We start from the raw sequence: 13,252 nt of genomic DNA on the forward strand, positions 1-13,252 counted from the left end.
CTGTTAGAGACCTTGCAGTGCGCGCCTCACTTGGAAGTGCACAAAGACATGATTCGCTGGATCCTTAAAGTAAAATTACATCTTGATTAAGTTTGCAATTTGCCTTACTCTCTCTATGCGTGCACCTAATATGTCCAGCAGGTGGCAGCCTAGCATGTTTTACAATTCGCTCACTGAAGGTAGGTGCAACATACAAAAGATGAGCGTTTTTACCATGAAGTTTAAAGCAGTGCTGCATCAAGACCTGTTTGAAATCCAAGCAGTGCAACACCACTCAAGGTGGCGTGGCCGGTAGGCAAAGCAGCACCTCTCACCACGGAGAAGCACAAATGCTTCACTGTCCCAAAGCGGTTTTGCTGCTGATCATCTGTAGGTGGCCCTAGGGGTGTTTTGATGTGGCTTATTGTGCATATTATTAAAAGCTGTATGTCAACATGAATATTTAAATGACATGTAAGGAATGCTTACTACACAAACTGAATTTCCATGCACTGTGATGTGTGCATTTTATTTTCCATATAATGAAAACTGTCAGGACACCTGCACCAGGCAGAACATGTACATATGAAGGCCATGGTGTAGGCCAAGGCTAATGATGTATTGCAGTATGTACTTTGAAGAGAAACAGGCAAATTAAATGTTAGTAAAATTGTAATGCATCTTCAGTATTTAATGGTATGGTGTGTGTGTATACTTTTTAGTACACAAATGTGTTCTATTGAACATCTGCCTTAGTTTTGCAGACTTTGATTGTGTGTGCATGTAGTTCTAACTGCACTGCTGTATCGTTTTCTTGTAGAAGTATTTTCCTAAATTATGTGTCTTTTTCTACACAGATGGTGGTTAGCATTAAAACGATGCGCGAGTGCACAGCTGCTGCACCTCCCTGTGAAGGAACAGGGCATTGTCACAAGGAGGTCAGACTTTGAGCAACTTTCTATTCCACTAACATATTAAACATTACCATTTAAAGTGTTGAAGAGCTTAAATCTACGTGCGTGCGTGCGTGTGTGTGTGTGTGTGTGTGTGTGTGTGTGTGTGTGTGTGTGTGTGTGTGAGTGTGTGTGTGTGTGTGTGTGTTGCAGACTGTGTGGGACAAAGACAAAGCAGAGAGAAAAAGGAAAGCTGAACTGTGCTGGAAAAAGACCATGGCTCAAACATTACAGAGCCAGAGTCATTTTATCAATAAGTACATAGATCTGCTCACGCAGGATTCAGAGGATCTGGACGCCTCAGCCTCTACATCAGCAGAGCATGGGTACCTAAGCATGCTCGTAGTGACGCAGTGTTTTTAATAAGTCAACTTGTATTGTATTCTCAATATCCAATCAGTACATTTATGTCAGTAAATGCATGCATCAACACTTCCTTGACTTTGCTGAGCAGTTGTCTGTTCTTTGTCCTAAAAGTTCTTGCATATAATGGTGGTCTTCACATAACATAAGTAAATTCCCATCCTTAAACTCTTTATCTTGCATATTCATTTCGAGCATTTTCTGTTGGGGTAAATGAGTAGAGAGGATCCTAGGCCATTTTTAGCAATTTCCTGGTGATTAAAAAAAGATGAACCCATTTATTCAACATTGATTATTTTAACAAATTCAGAAGTACCTTAACATAAAATTAAGGTTATAGTGTACTTGTAACCATCTGTCTCTGCTTGGTACAGCCCCAGTTCATGTGATGGTGCTCTGGTGTGTGGGACCTCGTCGTTGGCGTGCCAGAGGAGGAGAGAGGAGGCAGATGGAGATGTGTATCCTGTGTCACGAAGCGCAGGAGATCCTACCTGATGGCACCACCATGGTGCTCGCTGCCTTTGTCCAACGCTCTACGGTCATGTCCAAGAAACCGCAAAAGACCCCTCACAATCCAGGTAAGCTTATGGTTTACAGTGTGCAAGTCCAGTAATTGGATAGGTTTGAGTAGCCAGTGTGCTTATTTCTGGAGGATACATGTGTGTTCCAGAGAGCTATGATCCCCTCTTCATGCACCCTGACCTGTCCTTTGGTACCCATACCGGCAGCTGTGGCCACATCATGCACTCTCACTGCTGGCAGAGGTGAGGAGTTGGGCAAAATGTTACTTCTAGACAGCCTTCTACTTAATCCCAAATAAAAAGTTTTGCTGCTTTCAAATGTTTGTGGATATAGGCAATAGATCAGCAGCTAACAGTAAATAGTTTGTCTAGAAAATAATATGACCTCTATATGAGCAATCACAATAAATTAGCTAATATTAATCAATCAGTCGGGATGTTTTGTGACTGAAAAGTCAAAAATCTAATCTGTGATGTACATGAAAGTCTTCATGGATGTGTGGTGATCGATAAGATGTAGATAGAAATTGGATGTGTTTGGCTTAAATATGCGATCTGCAGATATTTATTTATTTTTTGACCCAATACAGTGAGCTGATCATCGACACAAAGCATGAAACAAAGCTTGCTATGTGCACTTGACTATTTTTTCACTGTCTTAGATCAAGCCAGTGTTACTTTCATAGTCTGTAAACTTATTGCGCCTCATGGGGAAGCAAAGAACGTTAACCTGATATGACCTTAGGAGTAAGTGCAGTTCAGTTCAATTTTATTTGTATAGCGCTTTTTACAATAGACACTGTTTCAAAGCAGCTTTACAGAAATATCAACACGGTATACAGATATTAAAGGTGTGAATTTATCCCAACTGAGCAAGCCATTGAGTGGCGACGGTGGTGAGGAAAACTCCCTAAGATGTTTTAAGAGGAAGAAACCTTGAGAGGAACCCGACTCAGAAGGGAACCCATCCTCATCTGGGTAACAACAGATAGTGTGAAAAAGTTCATTATGGATTCATATGAAGTCTGTATGGCCTTAGGAGCAGCCGTAGAGTATCAAAAGCTAAAGAAATCAGGTGATTGAACTTGTTATATATATACATCAGAATATATCCACTGGACATTATTAAAGTATAATGAGGTGGGGGTCAGAGTGCAGGCTGCTGTGTTAATGCACCCCTGAGCTGAGAGGTGTGTATCATTGAGCTTATGTGTGTTTGTGTCTGGTTTATTTGCAGGTCTTTGAATATCAATGATGCAAACAGGGAGGAGAAATATAACAGGTATTTACATACCAGTCAGTATGTGTGTGTGTGTGTGTGTGTGTGTGTGTGTGTGTGTGTGTGTGTGTGTGTATATGTGTGTATATGTGTGTGTATATGTGTGTGTATATGTGTGTATATGTGTGTGTATATGTGTGTATATGTGTGTGTATATGTGTGTGTGTCTCTGCACCACTTAACTCCTGTCTCCCATTTTTACTGCATTTGTAAAACTGGAGACACTGCAGGGGGAAACCACTCAAACCCTCTAGTGTGTGAATCTCCCAGAGCTTACACATTCAAACTGAAACTACACAAGCACTACAAACGTGTGTGCGTGTGTGTGTGTGTGTGTGTGTGTGTGTGTGTGTGTGTGTGTTTGTATTTGTGTAACAAATAAAGTAGCAGTAAACCGTTTTTGTGTTGATCTTGATGTATGTTTTGGATCACTGTCCTGCTGGAAGATCCAACCACGGCACATTTGAAGCTTTCTGTCAGAGGCAGTCAGGTTTTCATTTAATATCTGTTGATTTTTGATAGTCCATTACGCCATGTATCCTTTCTCTGTACCGTCACTTTGGGGTGGTAGTTACATCCATCGACTTGGATAAGCAAGTTACAAGCCATCGATAAGGGAAACCTGAGATCAAGATACATCTCAGGTTTTATTTATTTATCTTCATTTATTTTTAAATTTTTTTTTTAAGAACTCACTTTTTACATTCCTTCTAATAAGTCGCCTAAATGCATTCTTAAGTTCATTCTGCTTAAGGCACTCCACAAAAGCTTAGTGGAGTAGTACTCCAGCTACCCAGGAGTAGTTGATTAAAAATAGTCGAGAGTATTTGTTTATAAAACTAATTGTTGAAGCCCTAAAAAGAGCAGTGTTCCTGTGGACCTCAGGGGAAGCAGTAAGGAGCTCTGTTCATTTGAGAACTTTAAGAAAAGTAACCTGGGTGAAGCTCTTGATGAATCTGGGAGATGTTGAGTATGTGCAAAAAATTGAAATATAACATTTAAAAGTTTAAGATTTCACAGCATATTTGTGTGTATGTTATTTCAGTATTAATGTTCTTATTATTATTTTAAAACTTTAAAAAAAAACAAAAACACATGTGCCAGGGTGTACAAATGTTTTTGTTTTTTTTTTCCTGGTTGCGTATTTAAAATTCTTACTTGAACCGGTACATCTATACGATATATTTTCGTCATGTGTGTGCTTGTGTGTGTATTTGCACATGTATGTGCACGTGTGTGTTTTCCTACTATAGGTGTTTAAGGACCCATTTCGGTACTTCTCTAAGCAGGAGCTGAAGGAGCTTTTCACACTGGAGGACACGTACTCGTCCTCCACTCGGCTGCAGCTGCAGTCGCTCCACTCGTCTGCGTGCCGCTCCGACCCTGAGCTGCAGTGCCACATCTCCTCTCTGAAGGGCATGAATGTGTTTGGCGTGTCCCGTCATGACTTGCTGTTCTCTAATGACGATACTCTGCAGGACGAGGACAAATATGGTCACAATTTGGCCCATATCTGTTCAGCGGTGCTATATCTAGGCCATATGTGACGGATAATACCCACATGTGGCCCAAACGTACTTGCTATTTGGGATGTCTGGTTGGAGTGTGAAAATTTTAGATGCTGGATTGACAGTTATATTATTAAATAACAATATGAACAGCAAGATTATTAATTGGAGTAGCAGAAGTAATGAAAATAGCAAATGTTAATATTCATAAATACAGGTAATGGGATTTAGTGTTAATAGTGCAAGAGTAAGTGTAAATATGAATCTGAAACAGATGTGGCTGTTCATCTCAGTGCTTTAATTGAAGAAAAAGTCAAAAAATTTTTAGCCATGTTGCATAACGTACATAAAGGGCAAGCAGGCGGAGCTTGTGTCCCCAAACATGATCAGTGCTTGCTTTGATGTACAAAACTCCTCATATGGCATAGAGCACGCACCATACAGCATTCCTCAAATCTAGGCCTAATTCTAAACCACTTTAGCTGGAAGACCCACCCACACACTGTGTGTGTCAGTGCCTGTGTCTGTATGGTTGGATTATGAGCAGGTGTGTGTGTGTGTGTGTGTGTCAGTGACTCGGGTGTCTGTACAGTAAGCTGATGAGCAGTTGTATCTCACTGTCTCCAGTGTTAATGTCAATGGCCTTCAGAAAAAAGTCCAGTGCTTCCTGTTTCCTCCCTTCAGACAAACACTGTTTCCCAGAATGCACCAGTGAATCAAACGATTCCTCTTGATGTTTGACATCATTTGGACTCTGCACTTCAGTGGCTGCACACTGATGCACAACTTCACTAGAGGCCAGTTGAACGTCAGTGAAGCTCTTTACCATCACCTTCCTCTTCCTCCTCGCACTCAACCATGTGTTCACTAGGCTCTGGCTCGTCCTCTGGCTCCTCCCACTCCTCTAATTTTTCCTCTTTCATCTCTGGTTCCTCCTCTTCCTCCTCCATATCCTGCAGCTGTGACTCTACTCATGAGTGTCATGATGCGATTGATGTGTTCATGCTGCATCTGCGGTTGGTGCCATTATTCAGCATGGATTCGGGTGTGGAAGATCTGAGGCCCATGAAGCTGCGAGCTAATGGACTGCTAGCCAAAACAGGTTTCTCCACCTCTTCTTCTTCATGCCCCTCTTCCTCACCATCATAGATGACTTTCAGTTTTTTCTTCTTGGTGGGGCAGAGCAAGGACTCGTCTGCTGCAGTGAAATATACTGATTTCTGCCTACCACTATCATTGTTGGGTGTGGGGTCAGATTCATCTATAGCTCCAATGGCAGAGGTTTAGATGCATCAGCATCAAACTCGATGCAGGCTTTTGAATCAAAGTCCACCTCTGATAATGCTTTTGGTAAGTTTGACTCAATTCCCAACAGAACTACAGATGAATCTGATTGCATGAAAGGAGAAATGTGCAAGGTCTGATTTGAGTGAGTGTGTATGATCGGATTTCTCCTCTATGATTAAACGCTCCTCATCATTTATGCTCTTAAACACTTGTCCAAAATAACTGTCCTGTCACCTGTGTAGATAAATCCATCACATGCTCATCCTTCACCTCCATCCCTCCATCCATTCTCATCATCTCCATCTCGTCCGATCCTGATTGGGTGAGATCCACCACAGCAGGTGGGCTGAGGTTATGGCAGGGTGGCGTGGTTTTGACATCATCCATCGTCGTGTGTTGGTCTGGGCCCTGTTGCCATGACAGCGGGAGCCAACTGGGTCCTGAGTTCTGATTAACGCTGTCCATCATGAGGCTGTGCAGCTGTGACTCGGCCTGGACCAGGTCCTGCGCTTTCTGCACACGCTGGTCACTGTAAATACAACACATACAAATACAACAGCACGGCACACTCCTGACTTCAAAAAAGAAATTGCAAGCATTCTAGCAAAAACTTTCAAAAACAATTCCTCTATTGAGAACTGCCCTCCTGCTTTCTGGACTTTTCTTACTCAGCAAGAAAAAGAAAAGAGAAACTTCAGCTCCGGTACAACCGACCTTTTACTACGCATAGAACATCTCTATTTGAGGAAGAGTAAGAAAACATATAGTTAAAAGTAAAAATACTAAAGTGTACCGTACCCCTAAAGCTGATTGTTTGGTGGGGAGGTCTGATTGCTTATTTGGAAACAATCTGATGAGACGCTGTGACATTTATTTCTTCTGGTTTAGTCAAATTCAGATTAATGTTGTTTACAACACAGACAGCAGAAAATCCAGGTGGAGGAGTTTCAGTTTCTGACACTGTGGTCTCAATATCTTTAGAACGAGGAACTGAACTCTCCATACCTCCTGAACCACACCCTGATCACAAGCACTTGGTGCTAATGGGCTAGGGGTTAGGCTTTTGGAGTTAAGGGGTTAGGGGTAGAGAATATGAGTTAGGCAGTAGGAAATTACCTCTGTTACAGTGCTGGTGGACTTGAAATGTGGAGTTTGTGGATTATCAGTAAGACTGTAATTCCCAGAATGCACTGCATGAGATGAGAGTGAGGAGGGTACAGGATTCTCTGCAGTGCCAGTGTACACCTCAGAGCTCTGGACTCGAAACTTTACATTCTGAAACCCTGCAAGACAGAATTGTGTCCATAGCACATTATCAGTCTTACCCTGTGTGTGTCTGTCTGTCTGTCTGTCTGTCTGTGTGGTCACTTCTTCCATAAGGCATGTGTTGAGCCATGGCTGATGGATCATAGGACCTGCCCGATGTACGTGTGACATCCTCAAATCCCTCAGAGTAGAGGTGAGGTGTGTGCGTAAATGGATTCATGAGAGTTTCTCATCTCTCTAGAGACGGATGTTGAGGAGCAGCACATGTAGACGGTCACTTCTGCTTTGCATTCATTTCCCAGCAGCACTGAGTACTTTCACACACACTGTGACTCAGTCTCCAGCATACACCCCAACTCCGAGTCTCTCACACAGCGATGCTGCCTTTTCTGGATATGAATCTCTGCATGCAACAGAGCAGCTGGGTCCTGCTGACCACACACATGAAGGTGAGAAGTGCGCATGCACACACACACTGTATTTCAGCCTGCCTTGCTGAATTCCAGAAGCTGCTGCTAATAAGCTAGTTTGTTCACTGTGTGTGTGTGTGTGTGTGGGGGGGGGGTGTATTATTTTGGAAGCACACACCTGTATGGTTCGATGGAAACATGGTGTCAGGACATGCGCTGGTCTCTCAATACAGTTTCCTCTGAAGCCCAGGATTTGGTTTTACTATACACTGAAGACATTTGGGTTTGAGATATGTCGGTCATTTTTAGGACATTCCAAACATGTTCCAATATTTTCGATCATTTGAAAAATGGGTAGGTTTAAACACAAGGTGCCATATTTTAAGTTATTTGACCAGAATTTAATTTCCTAATATTTACATCTAAATTTGTTAATCAACTCCTATTCATCGTTTGATCTCAAGCCCAAATGTTTCCCGTATATAGCAAACCAAAAATAATTGCCCTTGCTGTTCTAATACTTTTCTCCATCTAATGGGAATAGCTCAGCAGCGGTGTTCTTCACAGTGGCTGACAGTTTTTGGTCTTGGTCTTGTCACTGAGTTGACCTGTGGAGATCCAGGGCAGGTTTCATGGTGATTTTCTCTGGCAGGTGGGGCATCTTCAAGTTACTTGGTTACAGTTATATTTCTATAGCACTTTTCTAGACACTCAAAGTGCTTTACACTGGGAGGAGACCACTAGTGCGTATCCTCCACATGGATGATGGGACAGCAGTCATAGTGCTCCAGATCTCCCACCACACACCAGCTATTAGTGGAGAGGAGAGAGTGATGTAGCCAATTCAGAGATGGGGATTATTAGGGGGTGATCGAGAAGGCCAATGAGGGAATTTGGGCAGGACACTGGGGTTATACCCCTACTCTTTTTTTTATTTTATTTTATTTTTATTTATTTTTATTTATGTTTTATATTTTTAATGACCACAGAGAGTCAGGACCTCAGTTTAATGTCTCATCCAAAAGACAGTGCTGTTTATACAGTAGTGTCCCCGTCACTATATTGGGCCATTAGACCCCACACAGACCACAGGGTGAGCCCCCCCTGCTGGTCTCACTATTACCACTTCCATCAGCAAGCTTAGTTTTCCCCAGGAGGTCTCCCAGTACTGGCCAGGCTCAACCCTGCTTATCTTCAGTGGGACGCCAGGCAAGAGCTGTAGGGAGAGATGGCTCTGGTTATGTATTTCTGCATTCAGTGATGGACTGGGAACCTGTTTTCTCGTAGCTGCCCTAACTGTTTAGGAGGGCGTGCTCCTCAGTGCAGAGGTACGCTTCCATATGGAGGCTCTATTCAATGACTGTACGCTGTGCTGTGATTGGCTTGCAGGTTTGGAGGCAGTGTGTTTGAAGTGCCACTGCACTACGATAAGCCCGCCTTTGAGAGTGAAACTCGCAGCTAGGAGACCAGCAAAACACACTGTGACTGTAAACACACACACACACACACACATGCGTACATGTTCACATACACTATACATACATTTACAGTCACAGGTTTGGATTTAAAAATGCATTTTATTTCATTTCTGTGTTATTTAATGACCTCATGCTGTGGTTAATGGGAGGAAAATCTCTCTTCTCTTTTATCTCTGGGGTGTGTGTACTGGAGAAACACACAGTTCACCAGCTCCCTCTGCTGGACATGTGTTGCATTACCTCTCTCTTTCTCGCACACACAGTCAGTATATACTGAATTTGCCATGTGACGGGTGTTCCTGGTTCAGTATGGGTGGAGCTTATGTGAATTTTTTTTCAACTTAATCATGTGACATCCGTTAGCTTTTCTTTCCACTTGTTCAGCTTGATCATCTATTTAATGCTGTATAGCGACTGCTGGGGAGGTAACGTTAATGTTCGCTATGTTAACTAGTGCTGTGGGTAGGTGACGGGCTAGCACAGCTGATATTACTAAACTATTATACTGTTTAATTATAGGCAGGCTTTTATGCCCACAAATACTAAAGAAATAAAAACAGAAGCTAGTGGTAATGTTATACAGTTCAGATTATACTTAAGCTCTGCCCTCACTGACTCAGACACGCCTGTCAATTGGCACAAAAAGCTTGCTATTTAAAAATAAATAAATAAATAAATAAATTCTTAAAATTATTCTAATTTTACTAACTATTTTACAAAATATCAAAATGTGTCCTTTTATGTGTGTGTGCTTCACAACGTGGCCTTATTGGTATCTTCTGTACTCTATGAACTACTGATCTGAACTGTTAAATAAGAGGTGTAATTTTAATCAAATTATAGTGATATGAAAATGTAAACTGTAAATAAAGTCTCTTTTTATCATGAATGTGTGTGTCCACTTGGTCCCTTGGCATGAGCGGGGATATTTATCTAGAGTATCAGTTACTATATGAAGTCTGTAGTAACAGCATTTCTCTGAAGATGATTTAATGGAGCTTGTGTTTAGAGTGTAACTTGTACTTTAGTTTTCTTCATTTTCCCAAAATTTAACACCAGATACTTCACAGTACATGGAGCACATGGAGATACAAACTTTATAGTTGACATGAGGGTAACACTGTTTACACAAGGGTAACAGGCTTGACACTGAGGTAACACTGGTTACACAAGGGTAACAGGCTTGACACTGAGGTAACACTGTTTACACAAGGGTAACAGGCTTGACACTGAGGTAACACTGTTTACACAAGGGTAACAGGCTTGACACTGAGGTAACAGGGTTTACGACCTTTAAGTGTAGAGATCTGATTAATTTTATGTACATATGCGTGTTCATGGATAAAAAAACGTACTGTCGTGTCTGCTCAACTTTTTTTTTGATGAGGGATATGCAAATTGAATTTAAATTCACTAGTCTTACTTAAATTTCCTATATTAACTTGTAGATTTTAATTATAAATATATTTTCTAATTATTATAGTCTCTATTGTATCACTGGAACAATGGCCCATATACACTCAGCTAATCATGTGACAGCAGCACTGTACATGAAATCATGCAGCTACAGGTCAATAGCTTTATTAATGTTCACATCAAACATGTATTATTGTGTATGGGGAGGACCGGGTGGGTGTGAGACCCAGTTTCTGTCCCAATTTCTGTCCCAGTCTGGCCCGGCTCCTTCAGGAAATACTTTATCTGATGTGTATATCAGCTGCTTATTTCTTCTTGGCCTTTACACACAGTAAAGGTTTACTGTGCTGCGGTTCTACATGTCTTTATTCTTTTGACCATTAGGGGATCTCCAATGTAAACCCTTGAGAAATTAAACATTTTCAACACATCTGTAATAAAGCTGCAACTTTTGGGGTTTTGAGGGGTTTTTTTTTTTGGAGAGTTTTTTCAGGTTTGGAGGGTTTGAGGGGTTTTTGGACTGTTTTGGCGGGTTTTGAGTTTTTTAGCATTTCGGAGGGTTTCGGAGGTTTTCTGAGTTTTTTTTAGGGTTTTGTAGGGCATTGGAGTGTGATGATCATGGTGACAATGTTGACGATGTTGATGACGACGATGATGTTGACGATGATGATCATGATGACGATGATGGTGACTATGATGATGATGACAATAGATGATGACTATGACCATGATGATGACAATGATGATGACGATGAAGATAATGATGACGGCGACGATGATGATGATAACGATGGTGATGATGATGATAATGACGATGATATGACGGCGATGATGGTGATGATGATGATGATGATGATTACGATGATGGTGATTATGATTACGATGATCAGAACGATTATGATTATGATTATGATGATGGTGACGACGATGATGACTGTGACTATGATGATGACGGCAATGAGGGTGACAATGATGGCAATGATGACAATGACGATGATTATGAGGACGATGATGGTGATAGTGATAATGATGGTGATGATGGTGATGATCTGAAGTCTTTATTTTCTCCTACAGCGTGTATGAAGCAGTGCTGCACAGAGCAGATGACGGAATGTCTGGACTGGATTATGGCTGAATGTAAGAATTTGTATTCAAAATTTCTGCAGAGTATGGCGATCTCCTTCATACAGAAGTCAGATGGTTGAGTAGGAGTAAGGTACTTCACCGTTTTATTTCCTTGGTGAGTGAAATTAAGGCTTTAATGGAACTTGGGGGGGGGGGGGGGGGGGGGGGACACTAACCTGTTGTCTGATGGCTGCTTGATCTTGCATTCTTGGCTGATGTGACAGAGAAACTGAATCAGCTCAATCTTCAGTTACAAGGTAAAGACAAAACCATATGTGATATGATCAGTGCTGTGAAAGTATTTAAAGCAAAACTGTCATTTTACCTTCAGCAATTGAAAAACAAAAGATTGCAACACTTCCCGTCATTGGTAAAGATAGAAAGAAAGCCATGCAAATGCAAGCAAAGTTTTGGATGTACTCGAGTATTGTGACCTCCTGTCCAGGCTTGGGCAGGAATCTGAGGAAAGGTTCAGTGATTTTGAAAATCTTGAGATATGTGTGGCATTTGTTGCCAAGTCTTTCATGGAGATAGACATGGATCACATTTCAAAGCAGATGGCTGAACAAAAGTTTAACTATGTGCTCTTCTCATCAGCAGACCATAGGCAACAGCTAAAGGGTGTTTCTGTCGTGGTTTCTGTAATGTAGTGGTTATCACGTTTGCTTCACACGCAAAAGGTCCCTGGTTCGAGACTGGGCAGAAACAAGCTAGCAATTTTGAACTTTGCTTTAATAACTGACCGGTTGTCATCACCGTAGGATCAGGTCCTCTAGGAACAGCCGGAAAGCGAGACCTTGGACAGAGCAGATTTCCTTCTTTTGTGCCTTTGTAGCAAAGCAGTTAACATTTGCTTACAAAATGAAAGGGAGTCTCTGGTTTTCTACAGAAAGTGGAAGCCTGGCTCTTTCGTTGCTCAATAAGACTCTGAACGTGACTGGAAAATTTTCCATAAAGTACTGGTCGCCAAGTTCACCTATCAGCGAGAGGTCTACACCCGAAAAAGGCTGGGAGCGGTTTCCCTTCCATTGAGCTTTTGGTACAAGGCAGATAACAGCTGCTTGCAAAATCACAGGCAGTCTCTGCTTTTCCACTGAATGTGGGAGCCTGGCTCTTTCCTTCATCAAGAAGACAAGAGTAATGATTCGCTTGATTCGAGGGGTAGGGGTAGACATTTCCAGGGAAGAAGAGAAACAATACAGAGCAGCAAGTAGTTACACAGACTCCTGAATGTTCTCAATAACCATACATTTCATGTAAACACCAACCAGAAAAACTGAAAATATATGTACACACTGTATTTCACAATAATTAACAATGGTCAAGTCCATCACTAACGCAAATGTCCAAGTCTGTTAAGTTCAGTACCCCAACTAAACTTTCTAAATCTTACGGTTCGGTCCCCATTTGGGCGCCACTCTGTAGCGTGGTACCTTATGGGGTTTGGACGCCAGACAGTTCAAATTAACAGTCACTTATAACTTATAATTTGGACATCACTCAGAATAAGGCTACTCAATTCTTACAAAATAAGTTTATTATTATTTATGCAATAAACATAAGAAAATACAGATCGTTTCAGTCATAGAAACCGAAATAATGAAAACCAAAAAGTTCCCCTACGTGGGATTAATAAATGCACCCATAAGGAAACAAGGCTCTATTCA

The 13,252-nt window shown here is 41.5% G+C and overlaps 1 protein-coding gene across 4 annotated transcripts; it reads left to right on the forward strand.

The window, feature by feature from the left end:
- The first annotated feature begins 1,922 nt into the window (after positions 1–1,922).
- Positions 1,923–11,726, forward strand: LOC128630168 (E3 ubiquitin-protein ligase UBR2-like). 4 transcript variants are annotated; one of them, XR_008394468.1, is made up of 3 exons: positions 1,923–2,059; positions 3,054–3,098; positions 11,535–11,726. XR_008394468.1 is itself a non-coding variant. In XM_053678793.1 (3 exons), exons 1-3 carry the CDS (start codon positions 1,953–1,955, stop codon positions 9,026–9,028), a joined length of 225 nt encoding a protein of 74 aa, XP_053534768.1. In that variant the 5' UTR covers positions 1,923–1,952; the 3' UTR covers positions 9,029–10,148. The 4 variants fall into 4 exon arrangements, 1 of the variants encoding a protein (XP_053534768.1); XR_008394470.1 differs by lacking the exon at positions 11,535–11,726 and adding an exon at positions 7,398–7,430; XM_053678793.1 differs by lacking the exon at positions 11,535–11,726 and adding an exon at positions 8,956–10,148.
- The last annotated feature ends 1,526 nt before the right edge of the window (positions 11,727–13,252 follow it).

This window comes from Ictalurus punctatus, unplaced genomic scaffold (genome assembly GCF_001660625.3).
Source record: "Ictalurus punctatus breed USDA103 unplaced genomic scaffold, Coco_2.0 Super-Scaffold_100046, whole genome shotgun sequence".
Taxonomy (NCBI): domain Eukaryota; kingdom Metazoa; phylum Chordata; class Actinopteri; order Siluriformes; family Ictaluridae; genus Ictalurus; species Ictalurus punctatus.

What these genes read in the sequence shown, in the direction of transcription:
- LOC128630168 (XM_053678793.1), top strand. Translation starts at nt 1,953, where the DNA reads ATGTGTGTTCCAGAGAGCTATGATCCCCTCTTCATGCACCCTGACCTG. An exon ending in CACTCTCACTGCTGGCAGAG is followed by an intron (nt 2,060 to 3,053) that starts GTGAGGAGTTGG and finishes GTTTATTTGCAG; the next exon opens with GTCTTTGAATATCAATGATG. An exon ending in AGGGAGGAGAAATATAACAG is followed by an intron (nt 3,099 to 8,955) that starts GTATTTACATAC and finishes ATTGGCTTGCAG; the next exon opens with GTTTGGAGGCAGTGTGTTTG.